At 40.6% G+C, this 19,361-nt stretch overlaps 2 protein-coding genes across 3 annotated transcripts in view; one reads left to right on the top strand and one right to left on the bottom strand.

The window, feature by feature from the left end:
- Positions 1 to 687: 687 nt before the first annotated feature.
- Positions 688 to 5,173, bottom strand: ckba (creatine kinase, brain a). 2 transcript variants are annotated; one of them, XM_041971751.1, is made up of 8 exons: positions 5,059 to 5,173; positions 2,604 to 2,791; positions 2,345 to 2,499; positions 2,139 to 2,271; positions 1,582 to 1,753; positions 1,380 to 1,503; positions 1,116 to 1,305; positions 688 to 1,004 (listed from the first exon to the last, which is right to left on the bottom strand). In XM_041971751.1, the coding sequence occupies exons 1-8, from the start codon at positions 5,091 to 5,093 to the stop codon at positions 826 to 828; spliced, it is 1,176 nt and encodes a 391-aa protein (XP_041827685.1). In that variant the 5' UTR covers positions 5,094 to 5,173; the 3' UTR covers positions 688 to 825. The 2 variants fall into 2 exon arrangements, with proteins under 2 accessions (XP_041827685.1, XP_041827686.1); XM_041971752.1 differs by lacking the exons at positions 2,604 to 2,791; positions 5,059 to 5,173 and adding exons at positions 3,223 to 3,424; positions 3,803 to 3,931.
- Positions 4,310 to 19,361, top strand: part of trmt61a (tRNA methyltransferase 61A) — a 31,710-nt gene continuing 16,658 nt past the window's right edge. The window contains exons 1-2 of the mRNA XM_041971753.1: positions 4,310 to 4,665; positions 6,975 to 7,321. Coding sequence (XP_041827687.1) covers positions 6,991 to 7,321 — 331 coding nt within the window. The 5' untranslated portion in view covers positions 4,310 to 4,665; positions 6,975 to 6,990. The remainder of the gene's footprint in view (positions 4,666 to 6,974; positions 7,322 to 19,361) is intronic.

The following is a 19,361-nucleotide window of genomic DNA, read 5'->3' as shown; positions in this document are numbered from 1 at the left end:
CTTAAGTTTGAAGAGGAGACAAAGGTCGGGTCTTAAACTGCCTTATTGCAGCCAACTTCATATTAAAGATGCTTCACCTCCGTGTTTTTCATGCACATGTTCAGTCTTTGCATGTCCTGTTGAAACACTGCATCCTACATTTCCCATAATGCAACTTAAGCTGACATCTTGTGCGTTCCAGTTTTTACAGGAAATTTTAGAGGCAGAGTCGTCCTCTTAAGGCTCTTAATTTTGTCTCAGGACAGAAATTGTTCATTGCCACCATCTTGGAACTTCCATGAACTTTTCAGACTTCGTTGAATGACAAGATGGGTGGAGTAAGAGCTGTTGTGGATGCAGACAAACTGGAGCGACAACGATTCGTACGACTTTGCCTTCAGTCTAAAGGCCTCATAGCAGAGCTGCAGGTTTGATTAGACCAGTGGTCACCATCTCGGCCGTTGAGATCTACCATCCTGCTGGTTTTAGTGTTCTCTGGTACAACCCACCTGACTCAAAAAGGTTCAACTTGTCAACTTCTGCACCAGCCGGTTAACAAGCCTTTGATTTGAGTCAAGTGTGTTGCAGCTGGGAAACACTAAAACCTGCAGGATGGTCTCGTACCGGAGCTGGTGACCGCTGGATTGGACGGCTCAGGAAAACCTCAAAGCTTAATAAATCCAGTGCAAGAATCGCTACACAGTTCAATTGAACCAGAACATTTTATTTCAGATCTTTTTTTTTTTTTATCTTAAATACATGAATCCAAACATGACGGAGCGTTCCAGGACAGTCATTCAGAGGGGAGGGTGGAAGTAGGGGAGAGGGAAGGCCTTTTGGATGGCTTTACTTCTGTGCAGGCATGATGTCGTCGATGGACTGTCCCTTCTCCAGCCTCTTCTCCATGTCAACCAGCAGTTTGACGCCATCAACCACCATCTGCACCAGCTCCACCTCAGAGAAGCCCAGTCTGTCAGCGTTGGAAATGTCAAACACTCCACCAACCGCAGCGGTGTCCACACCACCTGACAAAAGAAATGTCAAGATTCTCAGGCCTGCTGACCTAGGGACGTTTTTACAAAACTAAGCTGGGCATAATGACAGAAGAGTGCTAGAATTTACCCAATCAGACTTACCAGTTCCACGTTTCTGGAGCCTCAGTTTCTGGAGAACCTCCCCAAACTTGGGGTGTTTGCTCATGTTTGGCAGCTTCACGTGCACACCTGCCCGCAGGCCAGTGCCCAGGTTGGATGGGCAGGTGAGGATGTAACCCAGGTGCTCGTTCCACATTAAGGAATGGCCCCTCTCCTTGAACAGGTTCTCAATCTAAACACAGTTTGGGGTTAGACTTCAGACTTGTTCATGAAAAATGGATCTGTTAAAATTCATTTTCTACTGACCTTGGTGAGTCCAGTACAGAACCGAGTGAACACTTCTCTCATGTTGCCTCCTTTCTGCATGGAGATCACACGCAGGTGGTCCTCCTCATTCACCCACACCAGGAAGGTCTTGTTGTCATTGTGCCTGAGGGGAATGAATTTACTCTTGGTTTAGACTTATAACAAAGATGTTTTGATGGCAGAGACAGAGTTAAAGTCTCACCAGATGCCTCTAGCATCGGGCCAGTCACGGGCCATTCCTGAGGCAAGCAGCAGGGGAGACACCGGCTTGTCAAACAGGAAGTGGTCATCAATGAGCTGCTGCTGCTCAGCCTCAGTCATGTTCTTCAGAGCGTAGTATTTCCCCTTCAGATCTCCAGTCAGAGCATCCAGAGCTGCAGGGACAAGATTAACAGATGTCAAAAATCAGCCTGGACATAAAACAGTTCAGCTGGGACTGGTTTGGAAGGTTGTGTATCTAGGTAGGGGAATAGAGTACTCCCTTTCCAGCGTCTATTCCGAATATTTAAGACTTCTGTTCATCCAAACTAAAATAAATAATAACTCAGAGCTTTGACATTTCCACTTGTTACCACTTGGTGGCATCCACAGCCAGAATTCTTAGAAGCATGTTTTACTTCACTGGGCCTCATTTTGGTCTTGGGAGAAAAACTGGTGTTTTACATAATTAGACATATGCAGCCATGTTTCCATCAGCGCTTAGATGGTGAACACCTGCCCTGTCAAGAACCACAAGTTACAGGTTCAAGCGCTATTTACCTTTAATGGAGAGCTCCTCCACAGCCCGCCTCTCTCCTCGGCTACAGTGTGGCGGCAGACAGAAGCCACGGATGCTGCGACCTGTTCGGACTCTGGAGCTCAAAACATAATTGGGGTCCAGGTCATCGCCACCCTGATAGGAGAGCTACGTTAGACTTGGGTCCAGCCTCATTCACCTTTGTGAAAACCCAGTAGAGCCACAGTACCTTCAGGTTGTTTGAGTTGAGGTCGGTCTTATGTTTGTCTGTGGGTTTGTATCCGCCATGTCTGTCCTCAATCACAGGGTCCAGCAGCTCTTTGAAGACCTCATATGTCTCCTCGTCCCCAGCGACACAGCCCACCGTCATGATGAAGGGGTGGCCTAAACACAAAGGTCAGTCACAAAAGAGGCCAGACAGTGTACACAAACATACATCCTCACAAACTCAACATGTCATCAGGTATCAGGATGTTCTGTTACTATACCAGGATTATCAACCCCTGTCTGAATGACATCATCTATGGTGAAGCCGCTGGGTGTTGCCCTCTCTCTCAACTTCTGGTACATATCCAGGGTTAAGAACTTGGCCATGTGGTTGTTGTGCTGACTGAGATCTGGGAACTCATCCTCAGCTGACAGACTGTTCAGTGTCAGCTTGGCCATACCCTCAGAGCTAAACAGAAACACGTCTATAGAGTGTGAGCAGGTGATGTGCAATCATTCCTAACAGGTTATAGCCCAGTTTTATTAGACTTTAAACTCATGCCACACTGGTGGAGACTAGTAATAGATGACATAATGAACCTGAAAGCAGCTGGGGATTATCAACTGCTGGTCTTCATAGGTTATATAACTCTGGTAATCTTTGGCATTTGCTGTAAAGCTGTGGAATATTGCTCCCATAATGCTGACCCTTTTAGAGAAAGGAGAGACTTTTCTGATAGAATTCAGATTCCCATATGTTTGGAAATGTTGGCCATAGTTTATCCCTTGAAGAGGTCACAGTGTAAAGAGCTGTCAGTGTTCCCTGCAGGAACACGAAGCACGCGGAGCCGCTGCGACCAATAAATGCGGCTGATCAGGCACAACAGACTTTTATTTTACCTGGGTTATCAACCCCGGTCTGAATGACATCATCCAGAGTAAATCCACTGGGTGTCTGCTTGCTCCTCAGCCGCTCGTACATAGCAGGAGTCAGAACCTTGGCCATATGATTGTTGTGTTGACTGAGGTCCGGGTACTCCTTATCCGAGGAATAATTCATCTTCATCTGGTTGTGCGTGTTACCGAAAGGCATGGCTGTTCCCTGGGCGGATGATGAAGGGAACAGACGGTGAAAATCAGCTAATCACGCTAAACACACCAACTACCTGAAGACTTAGATCCACAAAGATTATTATGTGTTATATTTTAATATAACATTTAAACATGATGCATGAGACATCATGTTCTATACGCGGACATGCAGAAGGTAACTCGATAATACATGACATATGTCCTAATATGTCCTCTTATTAAACTATTAAAATGCTAACTTTAGAACTTGCTATGGAAAGTGGACAAATTAAAAAATAAAACTATCTGCAAGCCCAAGCCTCTAGATAACAAAATAAATAAAACATAAACTAAAAGATTATCTTTACTAACCGAGATAATACAATAAATGTGTTAAATTAAGCCGTACCTGTTGTCGGACTTGTGTACTACTACTACTATTAGGGGATGATACAAAGATCCCTATTTTTCCGACCGAGGAGCTGACAAACCACCAGCGATGTCCCAGCAGCTCTCCGCACCGACTTCAGGCTCGAGAAGGGATTTTATACCAGCCCATCTCCGCTCCCATTGGCCAGTTATTTGTAGTCCATTCATTCAATTGGACGAGCAGGGTTGGCTACAACGGGGACTCCCTCCACACACTGGTACTCCTCTACTCCACCTTTTTTTTTTACAATATTTTTTGTTAACATGTATGGTTCTTAATAAAAAGGGTGTGTTTTAATGTTAAACATAAATCAATAAATTATAATATAAATAAATATTATTAGTTTAAACTCAGAGAACTTTTATATTAACTTCTAGTGTGACTATGTTTATTAAATATGTGATACATATTTAACAAACAAAAAACAAACAACTAACTAAATAAATAAATATCAGATCAACAAATCAGCTGCAGACCTTCCCTGACTCAGTTTTATCCTAGCAGCTGCTTCGCTGATTAGTAAAGCGGGTCTTCATCCGGTCCTCTCTACTCAACTTCCTATGAAAACAACACCACGTGTGCGAACATTGAATGGGTAGCTGTCACTTCTTTCCACATGCGCTACAACAGCAAACTGAGTTTATTTCACCGTTTAAGGACTCGGAGATTTGCTCGTTTTAACCGATTAACCAGAGTGCCTTCTTCTGAGAAAGTTGGTTCAAGAATTTTAACAGTTCTTTTGCTTGCTAAGCTAAGTTAGCCAAAGGTAACGGAAGCTAACGTTAGCTAACGTTAGCATAAAGCTAGCAAGGGGGAGCAACGTGGAAGGGCAAAACTCGGTGGTAGGTTAACTTACATACACACGCTCACATACTTTTGCACCGTGACCTCTTTGTATATAAAGTGTTAAAATGTGTGCCACTTTCTAAGAAGTAGTAAAAACGTGAGTTTATATTTTTCTTTAACTTCTGCTGGCTAATGGCTACAAAACCGTTAAGCGTCAGTCTCAACCGCTACACCGTAACTGTCCATTGCCTTATGTTTTCCTTTCTCTGAAAGTAATTATAACTTCAAACTCAAGGTGATTAGTTTTTGATAAAAATGCTTTACCCAATCTGAAAATATTATATTCTCCAACACTGGGGCTAACCATACGTGAAATCCTGTGCGAAGGCTGCAATCTGTAAAATCCCCTTTCAAAGCAAGAAATTTAACCATTACTTATTCCTACTTACATCGTCTCTATGTTTTCTGACATTTTTCCGTCCATTTTTTTCTTTTTGAAGCAGAGAATTAAAGGTAATCCGTCGTCTCTCCTCCGTTTGAGAAATTTTAACAGTTTAAACTCTCGTCTTCTATATAAATTCACCGTTAGTTTCACGGATTCCGATGTTGTTACCATGGTAACGTGTGCACGTTGGTTGCTGAAGAGGATTTTATTATAGTTTATGTGTTAGCATGATAATAATAATTCCCAAGTTAATAAAATATATTACAAGTGTTGTATTTACACAGTCACTTGAAAGTGCATCCCAATATTTTACCAGAATTTATGAGTACTAATCATAACATAATGTACAATTGTAGAATGTTTCAATTTAGCTTGATAGCTAAATGTCTGGATAGCTAACCAGTTATCTTTTGTAAACCTGATTACAGAGCTTTTTTTGTGGAAATCAAAATTCTAAACTTTGTTGAAGTTTGAATAACTTATGAGTCAGAACATGTAAATGTTCTGTTATTTATGCAGCAAAAAAGTGCCATGACAATTATTCACAACACTGGTTACAGACATACTAATCCACTTTTCTTAAATTGTAATTAATGGATCTAGTTCAGATTTACACACACTAATTATGTATTAGGTATTAGGTAATAAATGATCACTCCTAGTTGTGTGTGTGATTTATATGTGTATGTGTGCATTATGATTTTTTATATACTATCTATATACTTTGGATTAATAAAAGTAGAAATTTGTAGTGAACTGTGATCATGACATGGGATTAAACAGGAAGTAACATTCAGTTCATTTCAACCTTTATTCCTTTAGGGAAAAAAAGAGTTAAAATACAACACAGACATCATGAGATATATATCAGTCAGTCACCAACAAGAAGACAACTTTACCAATGCTTCCACAGTTGAGATTGGTACAGTACTTAATTGTTAGTCCCCCCAAAATTTGGTAGTAATAGAAATGATTGTTACTAACAGTGGAGGTGTAAGTATAAATAATTACAGCTGTTGTTGCAATAATTTTTTTTTATTTAGTTGGTTTTGATTTATCTTTTTTGTTATGAATAAATGCTTCAAGTTATTCAAGTTGTTCTGTGTTACTGGCTTAATAATTATAAGTGGTTATGGTTAACAAATATTTCAAGAGCAGGGTGATCTGCTGTTTTATTTCTATTTTTTCTATTTATGTGTGTTTAAGCCGAGAGATTCCTCAAAATGTCATTATGCTTGCATAATGACAACGGAGATCTTGAATCTGTGGCCAAAAAAATTAAACACTGAAGTCACGTTGCTTAACTAAATTAGGAATTAGAAATAAAAAAAAAAAAAAACCTGCATACAAAATTGTTATGTTTTTGTTTTTTGTGTGTGTGTGTGTGTTTTTGCAGAAAGCAAAATGTCTGTTTTTGTGAGTTATACAATAATGTGAAACAAAGAACTACCATCACTCTACATTAGCCACAGCTATAAGTGGTAGCCTAGTGTTTCCAGAGGTGGGCTTGGATCTGGACCTGGGCTCAAGTCCCCGGGCTGGCAGCCAAGGTAAACCACTATGGGTCCCTGAGCAAGGCCCTCCACCCCCAACTGCTCCCCGGGTGCTAGCATCTGGCAACCCACTACTTCTAGCAACTAGGATGGCTCAAATGCAGAGAAAGAATTTCCCAGCTTGGGCTTAATGAAGTATAATAAAAATAAATAAATACAAGTCTTCCTGCTGTATTTCTATATTCATAATTTACTAATGAAAGTTTAAAGTAAATTAATACATTTAAGGAAAACTTTTTTTTGTGCAATTCAGATGTTTGATTTTTTTAAAGGCTAGTACCTGCTTTGTTTGAGTTTATTGTCTTGGCCACTATCATGTTTTTTTTTTATTGTTAGCATTTTAAACTTGTGTTTTCCTCTGTTACAGAGTGATTGTCTTCACCATGAGCTTTGTGGAATATTCAGATCTAATCCAAGATGGAGACGTTGCCATTGTTTACCTGAACCACATCTCAGCGATGCCTGTCAAGGTGAAGCATGGCGCCCAAACGCAGACGCGCTACGGAGTCATTCGCCACTCCACAGACCTGATTGGTCAGCGTTACGGATCAAAGGTAACTTGTAGTAAAGGCGGTTGGGTGTATGTGCTTCACCCCACACCAGAATTGTGGACAGTCTCGCTGCCGCACCGCACCCAGATTCTCTACACCACCGACATCGCCACCATCACCATGATGCTGGAGCTGAAGCCGGGTTCTGTCGTCTGCGAGTCAGGTGAGGGCTACTTTATACTCATGTCACATTTATTCTGTTTTTGTTTCAGGGAAACAGCTGGCTTTAACTAACGTTTGGAGATTAGTGTCGGTTGGCTGACATCCTTAGACTGAACTTAGACAGTAAGATTTTTTGGGGATCAAAAGGCCTTCGTTGAAAAGGGATCAGAGGATGCATTCACACAGCTGCCGTTTGGTCCACTTTAATCCTGGTTCATTTGCAGAACTGTTCAGTCTTGAGTTTCACCACATGCTTTTTTTTTTTTTAAATCTTTTTTAGAACCACTTCGCAGGGCCCAGACTACATATAGTTGTAATGGCAAAAATTGATAAATAGACAACCTAAAAATGTCTGGAACAGCAAAATAAATAAAATATTGACAGAATTATTATTTTATCTTTTTGTTCAGTTTTTTTTAAGTGTATGTTGATTTTTTTAATTAGGAGTCTGGAACATGTCACAACACTTTTAACTTTTTAAACATTTAGTCCACACTCTTCATTAACAGACGTTACTGTGACGGTAAGCCAGCAGGATCCTCCAGCAGCAGCTTTTACGTTTCATTTCCAGCCTGGTCATGAAACAGAGCTGAACGTCGTCTGAATGCAGCTGCTGCTGCTGCGAGAAGACCAAGCCTCGTATGAGAGGGTCTGCACAGCACCGCTCCTCGTTGGGAAGATAAACTACCTTCATTTGTGTCAGTCTTCAGAAATAACAGAGAAAGTCGCTAGATTTTTTATTAGTCGGTTTTTTAAAGTCGTTAGAGGGTCTGAAAACTCATTAAATATAGCGACAAAACTGCTAAGTTGGCAACACTGAGGAATAATAAATTCCCCCAAGACCCGCCTCTTTCCACACATTAGCCAATCACAGCGGTCGTTCATCCCGGCTCACACACACATTGGCTGTCGTCTTCTTCGTTGGTGTTTGGCTCCTTTTTTCGTATTAAAGTTAGTTTGAGTCGACAAACCAGCAGCTAATTTGTTATGACTGAACTACTGGGCTGAAGAGTGGAGCAGAAGTTTGTTAGTGACAAAATAAATTAAATTATAACTACTACAAAAGACCTGCAAATGTTTGGGCGCCGTTGTAGAGAAGATGAAAAATTCACTCGCTCTGTCTCACATTTTAGTCGCAGAATGCGACCATATGGCCGCAGTCTGGAGCCCTGCTTAGCATTGAATTTCTTAATGTTTTTTAACAATGTAGGTGTTTCTGTCAGCCTCTTATCTACTGCTGAACTAGAAGACTCTAACCCCATCAGTTTCTTGTTTATTTGGCTCAGGTACCGTGAAAAACTCTTAAATTGGTGGAGATAACAGATCACATCCACATATTAGTAAATTCCATAATATTATTTACAGTCTATTCCAGTTCCATGGTCAAATTCCAGGATAACCTATGTGTTTTCTGTATCTCAGCTATCATAGGGCTCTAAACTCGTCACTTTTGTTAAAAATGTTTATTAAACTGAAACAGAAACAATGTCTGGATACTCCCTTCATTAGATTACACAAGCTAAACCCTTTACTGAAGGACCCTGCTCTCAGGGGATGGCATGTTCTGTTGCATCCTGCACTTTATTAAATAATTTGGCCTCAAATATGTTCAGCTGTTGCTTTCAAGAAGGGTTCAGTTTTAATCCTCCTGTTTGCACCTCTCAGTGTCAGCCAGATGTTTTCACCTCCAGAACCTCAGCTGTGATTCAGGATCAGTGGGTTTCCACAGATGTGTTTCAGAAAATTCAGACATTATGTAATATTTATTTTCTCTTGCTTTTTTAGTCTCTTTAACTCCCTGTTGTTGTTTCCTCTAATCACTACTTTTTCTTTAGCTCAATTTTATATGATTGTAATCACTCAGTGTGTGTTGGACTTTTGTTCCAAGCTGTTGCAGCGTTTCCTCATCCAAGGGCAGAGGAGGGTGTGGGAAAGGATGCTTGTATGCATTGGAGTGCTGCATCATGTTTTATTGCTGCCAGTGCACCACATGTCACAATATTGATCGTGCTTGGTTCACTTTGTGTGTTTGTGTGTGTGTGTTTGTGTGCTCTGAGATTGAGTCTTCTCCAGGGTGATGAATGACTTGAGTGCAAAGTCTGTCTAGTCAGCACTTTGCTGCAGTCCAGTAGAGAGCCCTGCACCATCTGCACCAGCATCACATTACTCTGTTACTTCATGCAAACAGGCATTAAAACAAAACAAACTAGGGTTAAAACTTCAGGAAGCAATAGTTTAAAATAGCAGATAAAATGTCTGCTTTATTAGATTATTTAATAAATATAAACTTTTGTCAGCAGCACAGAAAACTGTCATTATGTGTCAGTGAGGCGTTAATTAGCTGTTCACTAGTGACTCCTAATGTTTGGCCTGATGGTCAGTAACCAGTGTGAGCTTGCGGTGGGGAGGGCTTCTGACAGAGACTTGTATAAACATGCAGAGATCAGAGGCGATAATGTTGTTAGCTGTTCACACACTGTCATGCCAACTCTGCTGAAGGAGCTTTCGGCCATTATACAATCAAAGCTGGGTGCTTCCGTGCATTTTGTAGCTAATTATTTATTTTTTCACTCCTGTGTCAACTTTACATCAAGCAGCCCCAGTGCACACATACATAACAAACATTTAAAAATGTTAAAAAAAAATGTTAATGACCTTCATGCCAGAGGGGGGAATGTGGAAGTCAAGTGTAAATCAAATCAGTAGCAGCTTGTAAACTTTTTGTGTGACTGAATGTAGCTTGGACATAACCAAAGCAGGGACACATTGCACCTCAGGATGAGTTTGTTGTAGGAATATGAACAAACTGTAATGTATCCCAAAAAACAGTCATTAGGATGCATTCACACTGGTACTGTTTGGTCAAATTAACCCTGGTCCGGGGGCCACTTCCAAACCATGGTATGTCATTTGTTGGTGTGAACCAATGAAGTGACCTCTGGTCCGCTTGAAAACCAGGTTTTCCTGCTTTAGGGATGGAGAGATTCACTGATTTGAATTGGTGGTCCGAGACGGGTGTTAGTGATGCGACTGCAGCGGTAGCGTCGCATACAGTTAAATGTACATTGTATCCGTCTTAGCGTGTCCGCATTGGTAAAACCTAGGGCTGGGCGATATGGCCTAAAAATAAAATCTCCGATTTTTTATAACCAAATCCGATTTCCGATTTTAATCAATTTTTTTTCCTTTTCTTTTACAAAACATAAATAAACTTATTAAAAACATTCATTTGTTTATATAGATGAATGCTAGCAAAAATAAAGCATATAATGTCATAGCTCTTCCACCATATAAACGACTTCATATCTTACATTGAAATATGCGACACAATAGCATCCGTGATCTCTTTCCATCTGGATCCTTATCATACAGGATCCACTGCAGAAATAATTCCCCTGATGAAGGTCGTCTCTTAACTAGTGTTTGTGGGTTAAGTTGATTTCTGCATCTCATAGAGAGCAGCATTTCTCACTGCAGTTATACGCACAGCTAAATCCCAGGCGTGAGTAAAAGGTCACTTTACTGAAAATCTGTCAGACAAACACCGTTCTGGTGTGGAGGGAGGGCTAAGTCTGCTGCTAACTAACTATGGAAAAAAATCCCGATTTTCAAAAAAATTAATCTCCAGAAATGGAAAATTCGATTTATCGATTTTATCGATTAATCGCCCAGCCCTAGTAAAACCCATGGTTACATAAATTTATCTCTTCACCTGTGTTTTTGAGGGGCCTTGAACCCATCATCACTATCTTTTGGCTTTTTTTTTTATTAAAAGAGACGGGAGCTGGGTGGCACAGCTGTAGTAAGTCAACAGCAAACATGGAGGGAAGGGAGACGACAGGTAAAGATATATTCAGCATATGTAAGTTTTCTAAGTGTTCTGTAAACATTATAAAATTACAGAGAACACTATTAGTAAAAGGGCCTGAGAAAAAGACTGTTTGTGAATGTTGCATCACCTCCGCCATGGTGGAGGGCATGTTTTCGGTGGCCTTGGTTTGTCTGTTAGAGACATAAATCAAAAAAATTTGGACGGATTTTGATGAAATTTCAGGAAATGTCAGAAGTGAAGTAAGAAACAACTGATTAGACTTGGGGTGGTCCGGGCCACCGCCTGGATCCAGGAATTTTTTTAAGGATGCTTTACTATGGTGAAATATTCTGTGTTTCTAGTTTTTTCTTTTTTTTTAAATAAGAGGTATAAAAAAAGAAATTTCCTAAATAAATGTAAAAGTAGAGAATTAGATTAGAAACAAATATAATAAAACATACATTTTATTTTTTGATTTAGTATATTAGGAATGAGACAGTCTGGACCATATTGAATAGCATTTTCTTTTAAGTTGAATTTATTGGTTTGCTTTATAGAAGGGCTGGTGGACGATGTGGTCTATAAATTATATCCTGATATTTTTTAGCCTTATCTCGATGCATGATGTAGATCTCGATGTTTTGAAATCTCATCTAGAACACTGAACATGATGACTTCAACATGACCACGCATGAAAAGACACCAGTAGGATTTAAGTAAACTCTGCTAAATTTAACTACATTGTGCTTTTTCACTTTGGTTTACATTTCCTGAGGACCACTCTGCTAGCGTTCTCATAGCAAAAGCTATAACTTTCAACAGATGTCTGTGTGTAGGAGTTTTCCAAGCAGCACTCCGTGTTAGAAAATGTCTAAATGCCATCAAATTTTATTTATCGCAGACCGCATCATCAACGCAACTTTCAACAGTGTTATCGCATGTTTTCCTGCTATCATGCAACCCTAAGTGTTATTAGTAACTTTGGAGATCTGACGTGTGGAGGAGCCATCGATACAGACAACTGTAATGTTCTATCAGGATAACTTCAGTAGAAACCTGAAGCAGGCAGCGTCCTGGCCTGAAGCCTGAGGTGCAGAGCTGCTTCTTTGCTGATTGATCATCTGTGTATGCAGATGGAGTCCAGATTGGACTCAGCCATCACTCACACAAATCTCTGCTGCAGCCACTCAGCTATTTCCTCTCGAACAGTAAACTCTATAAACAGACGTCGTGGTGAAATTCAGCTTTTTACAATGTCAGAATAAAAGTTATCCTACGACTGTTGCATCATTTCCTGCTGAAATCCACTGGAATTTAATCCTGTTCATTTAGTTTTAAGTCTTTTTAGGATGTTTAGATTTTCAAGGTTTTCTTTTACTATAAACTTAATATCCTCTGTTCACAAGACTTAAATACCGTACTGTTGGCCAGTTAAAGGTCCCAGTGGAAAGCTTTGTATATGTACTACAACCAGGGATGTGCACACGTGAACGCTTTCCCTATGCACATAATAAGAGATGACAGCAACTTCCTGATTTTTTTTTTTTTTTTTTTTAATTTTTTTTGTTTCATTTGCCTCAAAACCATGAAGAAGTGAAAAAGGAGGAAATGTTCTGTGCAATCTCCAACCAAGAGCAGCAGCCTGGATTTGCAGTAAAGCCTGAAATACGTAAAAAGTTTACATTTCTGGACATTTGTTGTGTAGTTAAGTTTAGACACAGGCTAGATTTATGTTACCCTGATTGTTGCAGGCTGGAAGATCTGTTTCTTATTAAACTTTCCTCCAGAAGCAGCCTTTTATCATTTTATTTGCAAATGCACAATGCATTAAAGAACTATGAGAAAGTCCCACATTTTCCACACGTTGTCTCACAGACAGTGTCCAAAATTAACTTTTTGACTCACCAGCCAAGTTGGTGATGAAAAAATCCACCGGCCAAACGTGTTTTTTACTGGCCAAATTATTAAATCATTTTACACACACATATCTCTACACATGTTATTTTCTATAATACTATGCTGTGTTGTATCCAAACTGAAAGTGGAAGTCACAGCAACATAAAACAAAGGCAACAAGAAAATCTGATTAATGAAAAATCAGATCATATAAATAGCCTATCAATAATCATAAAAGCTGATTTATAATAATAATAATGAACTTAATAACTGATCAATACAATAAGTTTCATTATTATTATATTGATAAGTAAATCGGTTGACAGCTGTTCGTAGTCTCGCGGAGTCACGTCACGTTATGCAGCTGTCGTCACCCTTGAAGTTGTAAACAGCTAAGCTAACAGGCTAACATCACGTCCAACAGAGTGCTGCTGCGCAGGTGTGTTACCGCCTGCAGTCGGCACGCGCAGGTGTGTTACCGCCTACAGTCGGCACGCGCAGGGGTGTTACCGCCTACAGTCGGCCCGCGCAGGTGTGTTACCGCCTGCAGTCGGCACGCGCAGGGGTGTTACCGCCTGCAGTCGGCACGCGCAGGGGTGTTACCGCCTACAGTCGGCACGCGCAGGGGGTGTTACTGCCTACAGTCGGCCCGCGCAGGTGTGTTACCGCCTACAGTCGGCACGCGCAGGTGTGTTACCGCCTACAGTCGGCCCGCCAGGGGTGTTACCGCCTACAGCAGACAGAAGGCGCCGCTTTATCCAAACCATCACTTTTCACTAAACTTTCTGGTTGGGGCTGTAAGCTGCTGATTTATCCTCCAGCTCACCGTGTTTATTTTGGAAAGCTGAGTGGCTCCTGCTAAAAATCTCCACGTATTTACCTACTTCATTAGCCTGAGCTAAACGGTAAACAGAACTGAAGCGGTGCAACGCATTTTTGTGTCACGTGCGAGTGTTTGCGTCAGTGCATGTCTGTGTACGTGGCCGTCGTTCATACATGCAGACAGCAGAGGAACATAAAGAAGAAATCCACCAAAAGAAAGACTGAAAACATGACTAATTTGGTACAAACATTTACTCGCCATTTGGCGGATACCCTCTGAGATTTACTCGCCAAACGAAAAATTTACTTGCTTTTGGCGCCTGGCGTGTGTTAATTTCGGACCCTGATCACATATGAGTAAAAACTCCCGACACTCATATGTTTTCTTTAGCCAAATACACCACAAGATTTGAAGTTTCTTTGAAGTTTTTTGGACTTTCAGATCTGAGGCAAACTGTGTGAGTGGGAATCATCTCAGATTTCTGATTGAGATCAGGGATTAAATTATGTCTTGATAGTTTAGTTGCTTTTTGTGATTTGAATGGAAATGATTGTGTTGGATGTAACTAATTACCCCAGACATGACAATAAGCCCGTTTTCACCTTTAAAATCAGACATCAGGGACTGATCAGATAATTGTAATAATCTGATCTGACGCATCTACATTTAATTTTGAAATGTGGTATTAAAAAAAATCCTTGTGTACAGTTTCCATTCTATTATTGGATATCTTTTTGAGTATGTGTGTACCTATTAACTTCCTGTTATTTTCACTTCCAATCTCTGTTGAACATGGCGGCGCCTGCTGTCTTGGCATTAGATGCTAATAGGCTGCAAATTAGACTGAATGTTTTAGTTCGTTCATACCCTGACTTCCCACTGCTGCACTCCATTGTGTATTCTTTTTGAATGCTACGTTGTGACGGCGTCAGTTCAGTCTTAACAAAAAGACGTCAGAAAGATGGCGGTGACAGGTTTTTGCACATGCACAGATGTAAAACCACAAAATAAACGAGATATACAGGACTACATACACAGAGTACTGAGGAGAAATGTTAGTCTGTTTAGCCAATTTCTCATAATAATACAACTGTCATAAGCTGATAAAGATATCAAATTATGCTGTCTACATGACCACTTGAATTATCTGAAAACTCCAGAAATCAGATAATCAGATTTTTGGTGGTTATGTAAACGGGCTGACCGACATATGTGCCTGCACTCAAACGATAAAAACCACGGCAACCCCAGTAAGCACACCTGTTAGCGCACCAACATTCATTATAACTTTTGGGTATAAAAACTTCACACAAGTGACAAATAAAAGCAAACTATAACATCTACAGTAAAAAAAAATCCTTCATCCACCTCAAACGACACCCGGTGATGTCGGTCACTAGTACGAAAGCTTAATGTTAGCATCTATGTTAGCGACAGGCCACAGCAGCATAAAAGCTAGCTATCATTGTATAATGTTAACTCAGTCAGATTAGCCCGACTGAGTGTTGCTTTGTTTTCGTTCGGTATGAATTGCAAGAGGCGTGTTAGAGTGGAGAAAGTACAACAGAAGAAGAGTTAACAAAGAGAAAATTCAGCAGTCTTCCTTGTAGGATTTTTTTAACTATAGAAAGTAAAATCACCAAGGTGTCGCTATGGAGGATGGTTTGCTGCAGTGACAGAAAGAAATACAGTAAATATGTTTCACCACCAGCTTTTTTTGCTAAGGGCAAATGCACAGTAGATTGGTTAAATGGTGTTACTGTTTATCTAACGTATAACACTGAAATTAAATGTTATCTTTTCATTTGCAACTTTGTAATTATGGACAACTCTGTTTGGGTTATACAGCATGAGTTCAGCAGCTTTCACTGAATGTTACATTATTTAGAGGAGAAAAACCAGAACACATCGTCTTTGGAGGCTAGGTTTACCGTTCAAGCATGATTTGGGGTGGTATGGTCTGCCGAAGAAACAGCATTTCATTTCAGATCTATGTCAAACAGCAGCTATTCTTCTAAAGGACACATTTATAGTGTTGTGAAATTGATAATAATTGTGATTATTTTATAATAATGGTACCAAGAAAATCTGTAATCATGACATTCCTAGAAGAATGAGGGCTTTAGTTTTTTTTAAATCTAGAGGTGTTTGACCTCCTGTTACAGATCAGCTATTTAGTGTGAAGACGAGAGAATCACGTTGCAGTGTTAACCATACAATGATCCAATGACACCAGAAGTCTAAAATGTGTTCATTGTGTTTTGCCAATCTCTTGTTTTCCATTTGTCCAAGGTTTAACCTCCCAACAAATTTCCCAGATATCCAACATGTCCTTCCTTAGGAATGGTGCTGATTCATTGATAAAGAGATGGGACAGGAAACTAAGCTCTCCTAAGCAGATGATTACACCAACACAGAAAATATAGCCTTGCAAAGCTTCATCTGGGAGTCGTCCTTATGTTCCCAGGGTCCTATATTCCTTGGATTTATATAGATTACACCAGGAAGCTAAAACCATTATCTCCAACTCTGTATTCACATGGGTTTTATCGGGAACTCATTAAAATGTTTTGGGAAGTCTTTTTGTTAACCCATTAGGATTCTGAGATGTTAAGGGTGCATCAGGTTTAATAATGTTGAATGAATAAATTTAATCTCTTAACTGGGGGATTTAGGACCCAGGGAAGATACAGTAAATAAGCCGCCATAAGCAGACATGGTTTCTATTTTTGTAAAATACTTTAACTTCATTCCAGTTATGCAGGACTCAGATCAGTCACAGATCACCGAGTCCTTCTACCATGATGATCACAACGTTGTTATTAGAATAAATTAGAATAAATATCTTTTTCTGCTCTTCATGGGGTCTTTTTATTCAACAACCTTCAACTTTTATGAACCTGCTTGTTCACATCTTTTCAACCTTAACCTTGAAAACTGTCACGTCCATTTGGTTTCCCATTTTATTGTAGGTTGTTAGCAGCCACTCACCATCCGGTCCAGTAGTGTGAGGTTTTTAGCGAGTCAAAGTGCTGCTGTCGGGTAAACACTGCCCTCTTTGTCGCCACACTAACAAAGGCTGCGCTGACATAATGTCAGAAGAAGAAAAAGGAGGAGGAGGATGGGTGGAGGATGGGATCTGCTGGGCTCTCGCTGTGTTTTTGACACTCCATTACCCTGCCTTGACTGCTGGTCACGTGATCAGTGCTACTTTAAATTCCCCTCTCACATCATTTGCTCTCGAACTGTACATCAGCAGGCATTGTTTATGGCAGCAACAGGACCGCAGCAGGGAAAGAATGTCCTGTTGGAAACGTAGCATCCACTTATGGGCCACAAAGGAAAGCAAAGCAGTGTGAAAACGTGGGAAAGTGTCATATCAACAACCATGAGCTGTTTAGACACCTTGATATGAGTCTGGAGAGACGATATGATGGATATATTCAGACAGGTCATATAAGATAATGTAATGAGACCGATGACATTTTAAGGATTGCCTTTTGATCATTACCCAAATGCACTGATGATTGTTTAAATAACTGTCAACCAGAAGGAGGTTTATGAAAGTGTTTCTTTATTTTAAACACAATTGTTAAATAGAAAAAAGCATTATTTTAGAAAAGAAACTTAAAGTGTAATGGTTCAGGAGGCTGTGCTTCTTGTAGGAATTTTAATGGGAATTTTCTCCTTGGACTTGAGTTATGTAAAAAGTAGCTTCTCTTTTTATCATATGCCACATCTTTGGCTGCTCAACCAGCCATAAACGCCCAGTTTGTTTTATTTTCCTTTTATGTTTTTTTGTACACGATCTGTTCTATCAGTAGTTTTGTTGCTTCTCAGCTGGTTTATTCTCAGCCTAATATTTAAACGAAAGTGGATGCAATTTTTTCTTTTTTCTTTGGTCGTGTAGTTTTGAAATTCTGCTTTAGCTCCATTTTCACAGAGTGGTCCAGATTGGGACATGGTACATTTTTTTTTTGCATTTCCAAAGGCAAAAGCTGTGGATGGTTCCAAAATACCCGATCTGAGCCACCCTATTTTATTTTTTTGGGAAACTTCCGTTGGGGTCCCAGTCTTACTGATCCAGTCAGGTCAGGTGGAAACCTGTAAAACATTCATCACATCAGTTCCATGATGGCTCAGGAGGGAAAAAGAGGGGAAAAGTGGAATTTTTCAGGGTGTGAGACAGATCCTGATGAACCACATTGACAAACATAAAAATGTTTACTTGGTGGGCACGGTGTGGGTATTACTGGTGTGAGAAAGGCAGAATAGTGGCAGCAGGTGGAGATGCTGTCATCACAGCGTCAGAAGGGAAGAAACGCCAGAGGTATCAGAACGTACGGCTGGATGTCTCAGTCGGTAGAACATCCGTCTGCAGGAGATCAAAGTTTGAATCCCACAGTGGTGAATCGCTTTGGAGGAAAGTATCTGCTAAATGACAGTAATGATGCCGGTAGTTTAGTCATTGAACTGCTAGCTGTGAGTCTCCGCCCGTATTATTTACCCAGAGAGTTCACATGCGTTATTCTGGTAGCGGTATATATATTACCTGGTACCGCTCCAGACGCAGCCTGTGATGTCATTAACTCTGTAGTGGCCAGGCTTCAAACACAACATCCAAACGCATTTGTGGCGATCTCTGGAGATTTTAACAACATCTCCCTCTCTGCAACTCTACCAACTTTCCAACAGTTTGTCAGCTGCTCCACCAGAGAAAACAAAACGTTGGACTTATTTTATGCAAATATTAAAAATGCATACAGCTCCTTTGCCCTGCCACCTTTAGGAAGATCAGACCATAACCTAGTTCTTCTCTCCTCCTCCTACAAGCCCATCGTTCAGCAACAACCAGTCATTAGAAAGGCTATTAGAACCTGGTCTAATGAAGCTGAAGATGCTCTGAGAGGATGCTTCGAGGCTACAGACTGGAACGTCCTATGTGAACCTCATGGAGATGACATCAATGCCTTGACTGAGTGTGTGACAGATTATATTAACTTCTGTGTGGACAGCACCGTTCAACAAGAACAGTGAGGTGCTTCCCCAATAACAAACCCTGGATCACCAGTGACCTGAAAAAGCTGCTGAACATCAAAAAGAAAGCTTTTAGGGATGGAGACAGGGAGTTATTGAAGTCCACACAAAAACAACTTAAAACACAAATGAAGAAGTGCAAGGAGGACTACAGGAAGAAGTTGGAAAGTAAGCTTCAGAAAAACAATGTGAGGGATGTGTGGTCGGGAATGAAGAAGATCACTGGCTTCGGGATAAAGGAGGATCAGACTGATGGAGGTCTGGACAGAGCGAATGAACTGAACATGTTCTTCAATAGGTTTAGCTCACCTCCTGCTTCAACCCCAACTAGCCACACACCCTCCATGAGCCCACAGCTTTCCTGTCACACCTCCACTCTGTCACCCTGCAGCTCAGTCAAGAACCTGGACACAACCTCATCTCCCTCCACATCAGGACTTCCTGAAACCTCCTCTGCCTCCACCTCCACTCTGT

This window comes from Melanotaenia boesemani, chromosome 20, assembly GCF_017639745.1.
Source record: "Melanotaenia boesemani isolate fMelBoe1 chromosome 20, fMelBoe1.pri, whole genome shotgun sequence".
NCBI lineage: Eukaryota > Metazoa > Chordata > Actinopteri > Atheriniformes > Melanotaeniidae > Melanotaenia > Melanotaenia boesemani.
This window is presented reverse-complemented; position numbering and strand designations above follow the sequence as displayed.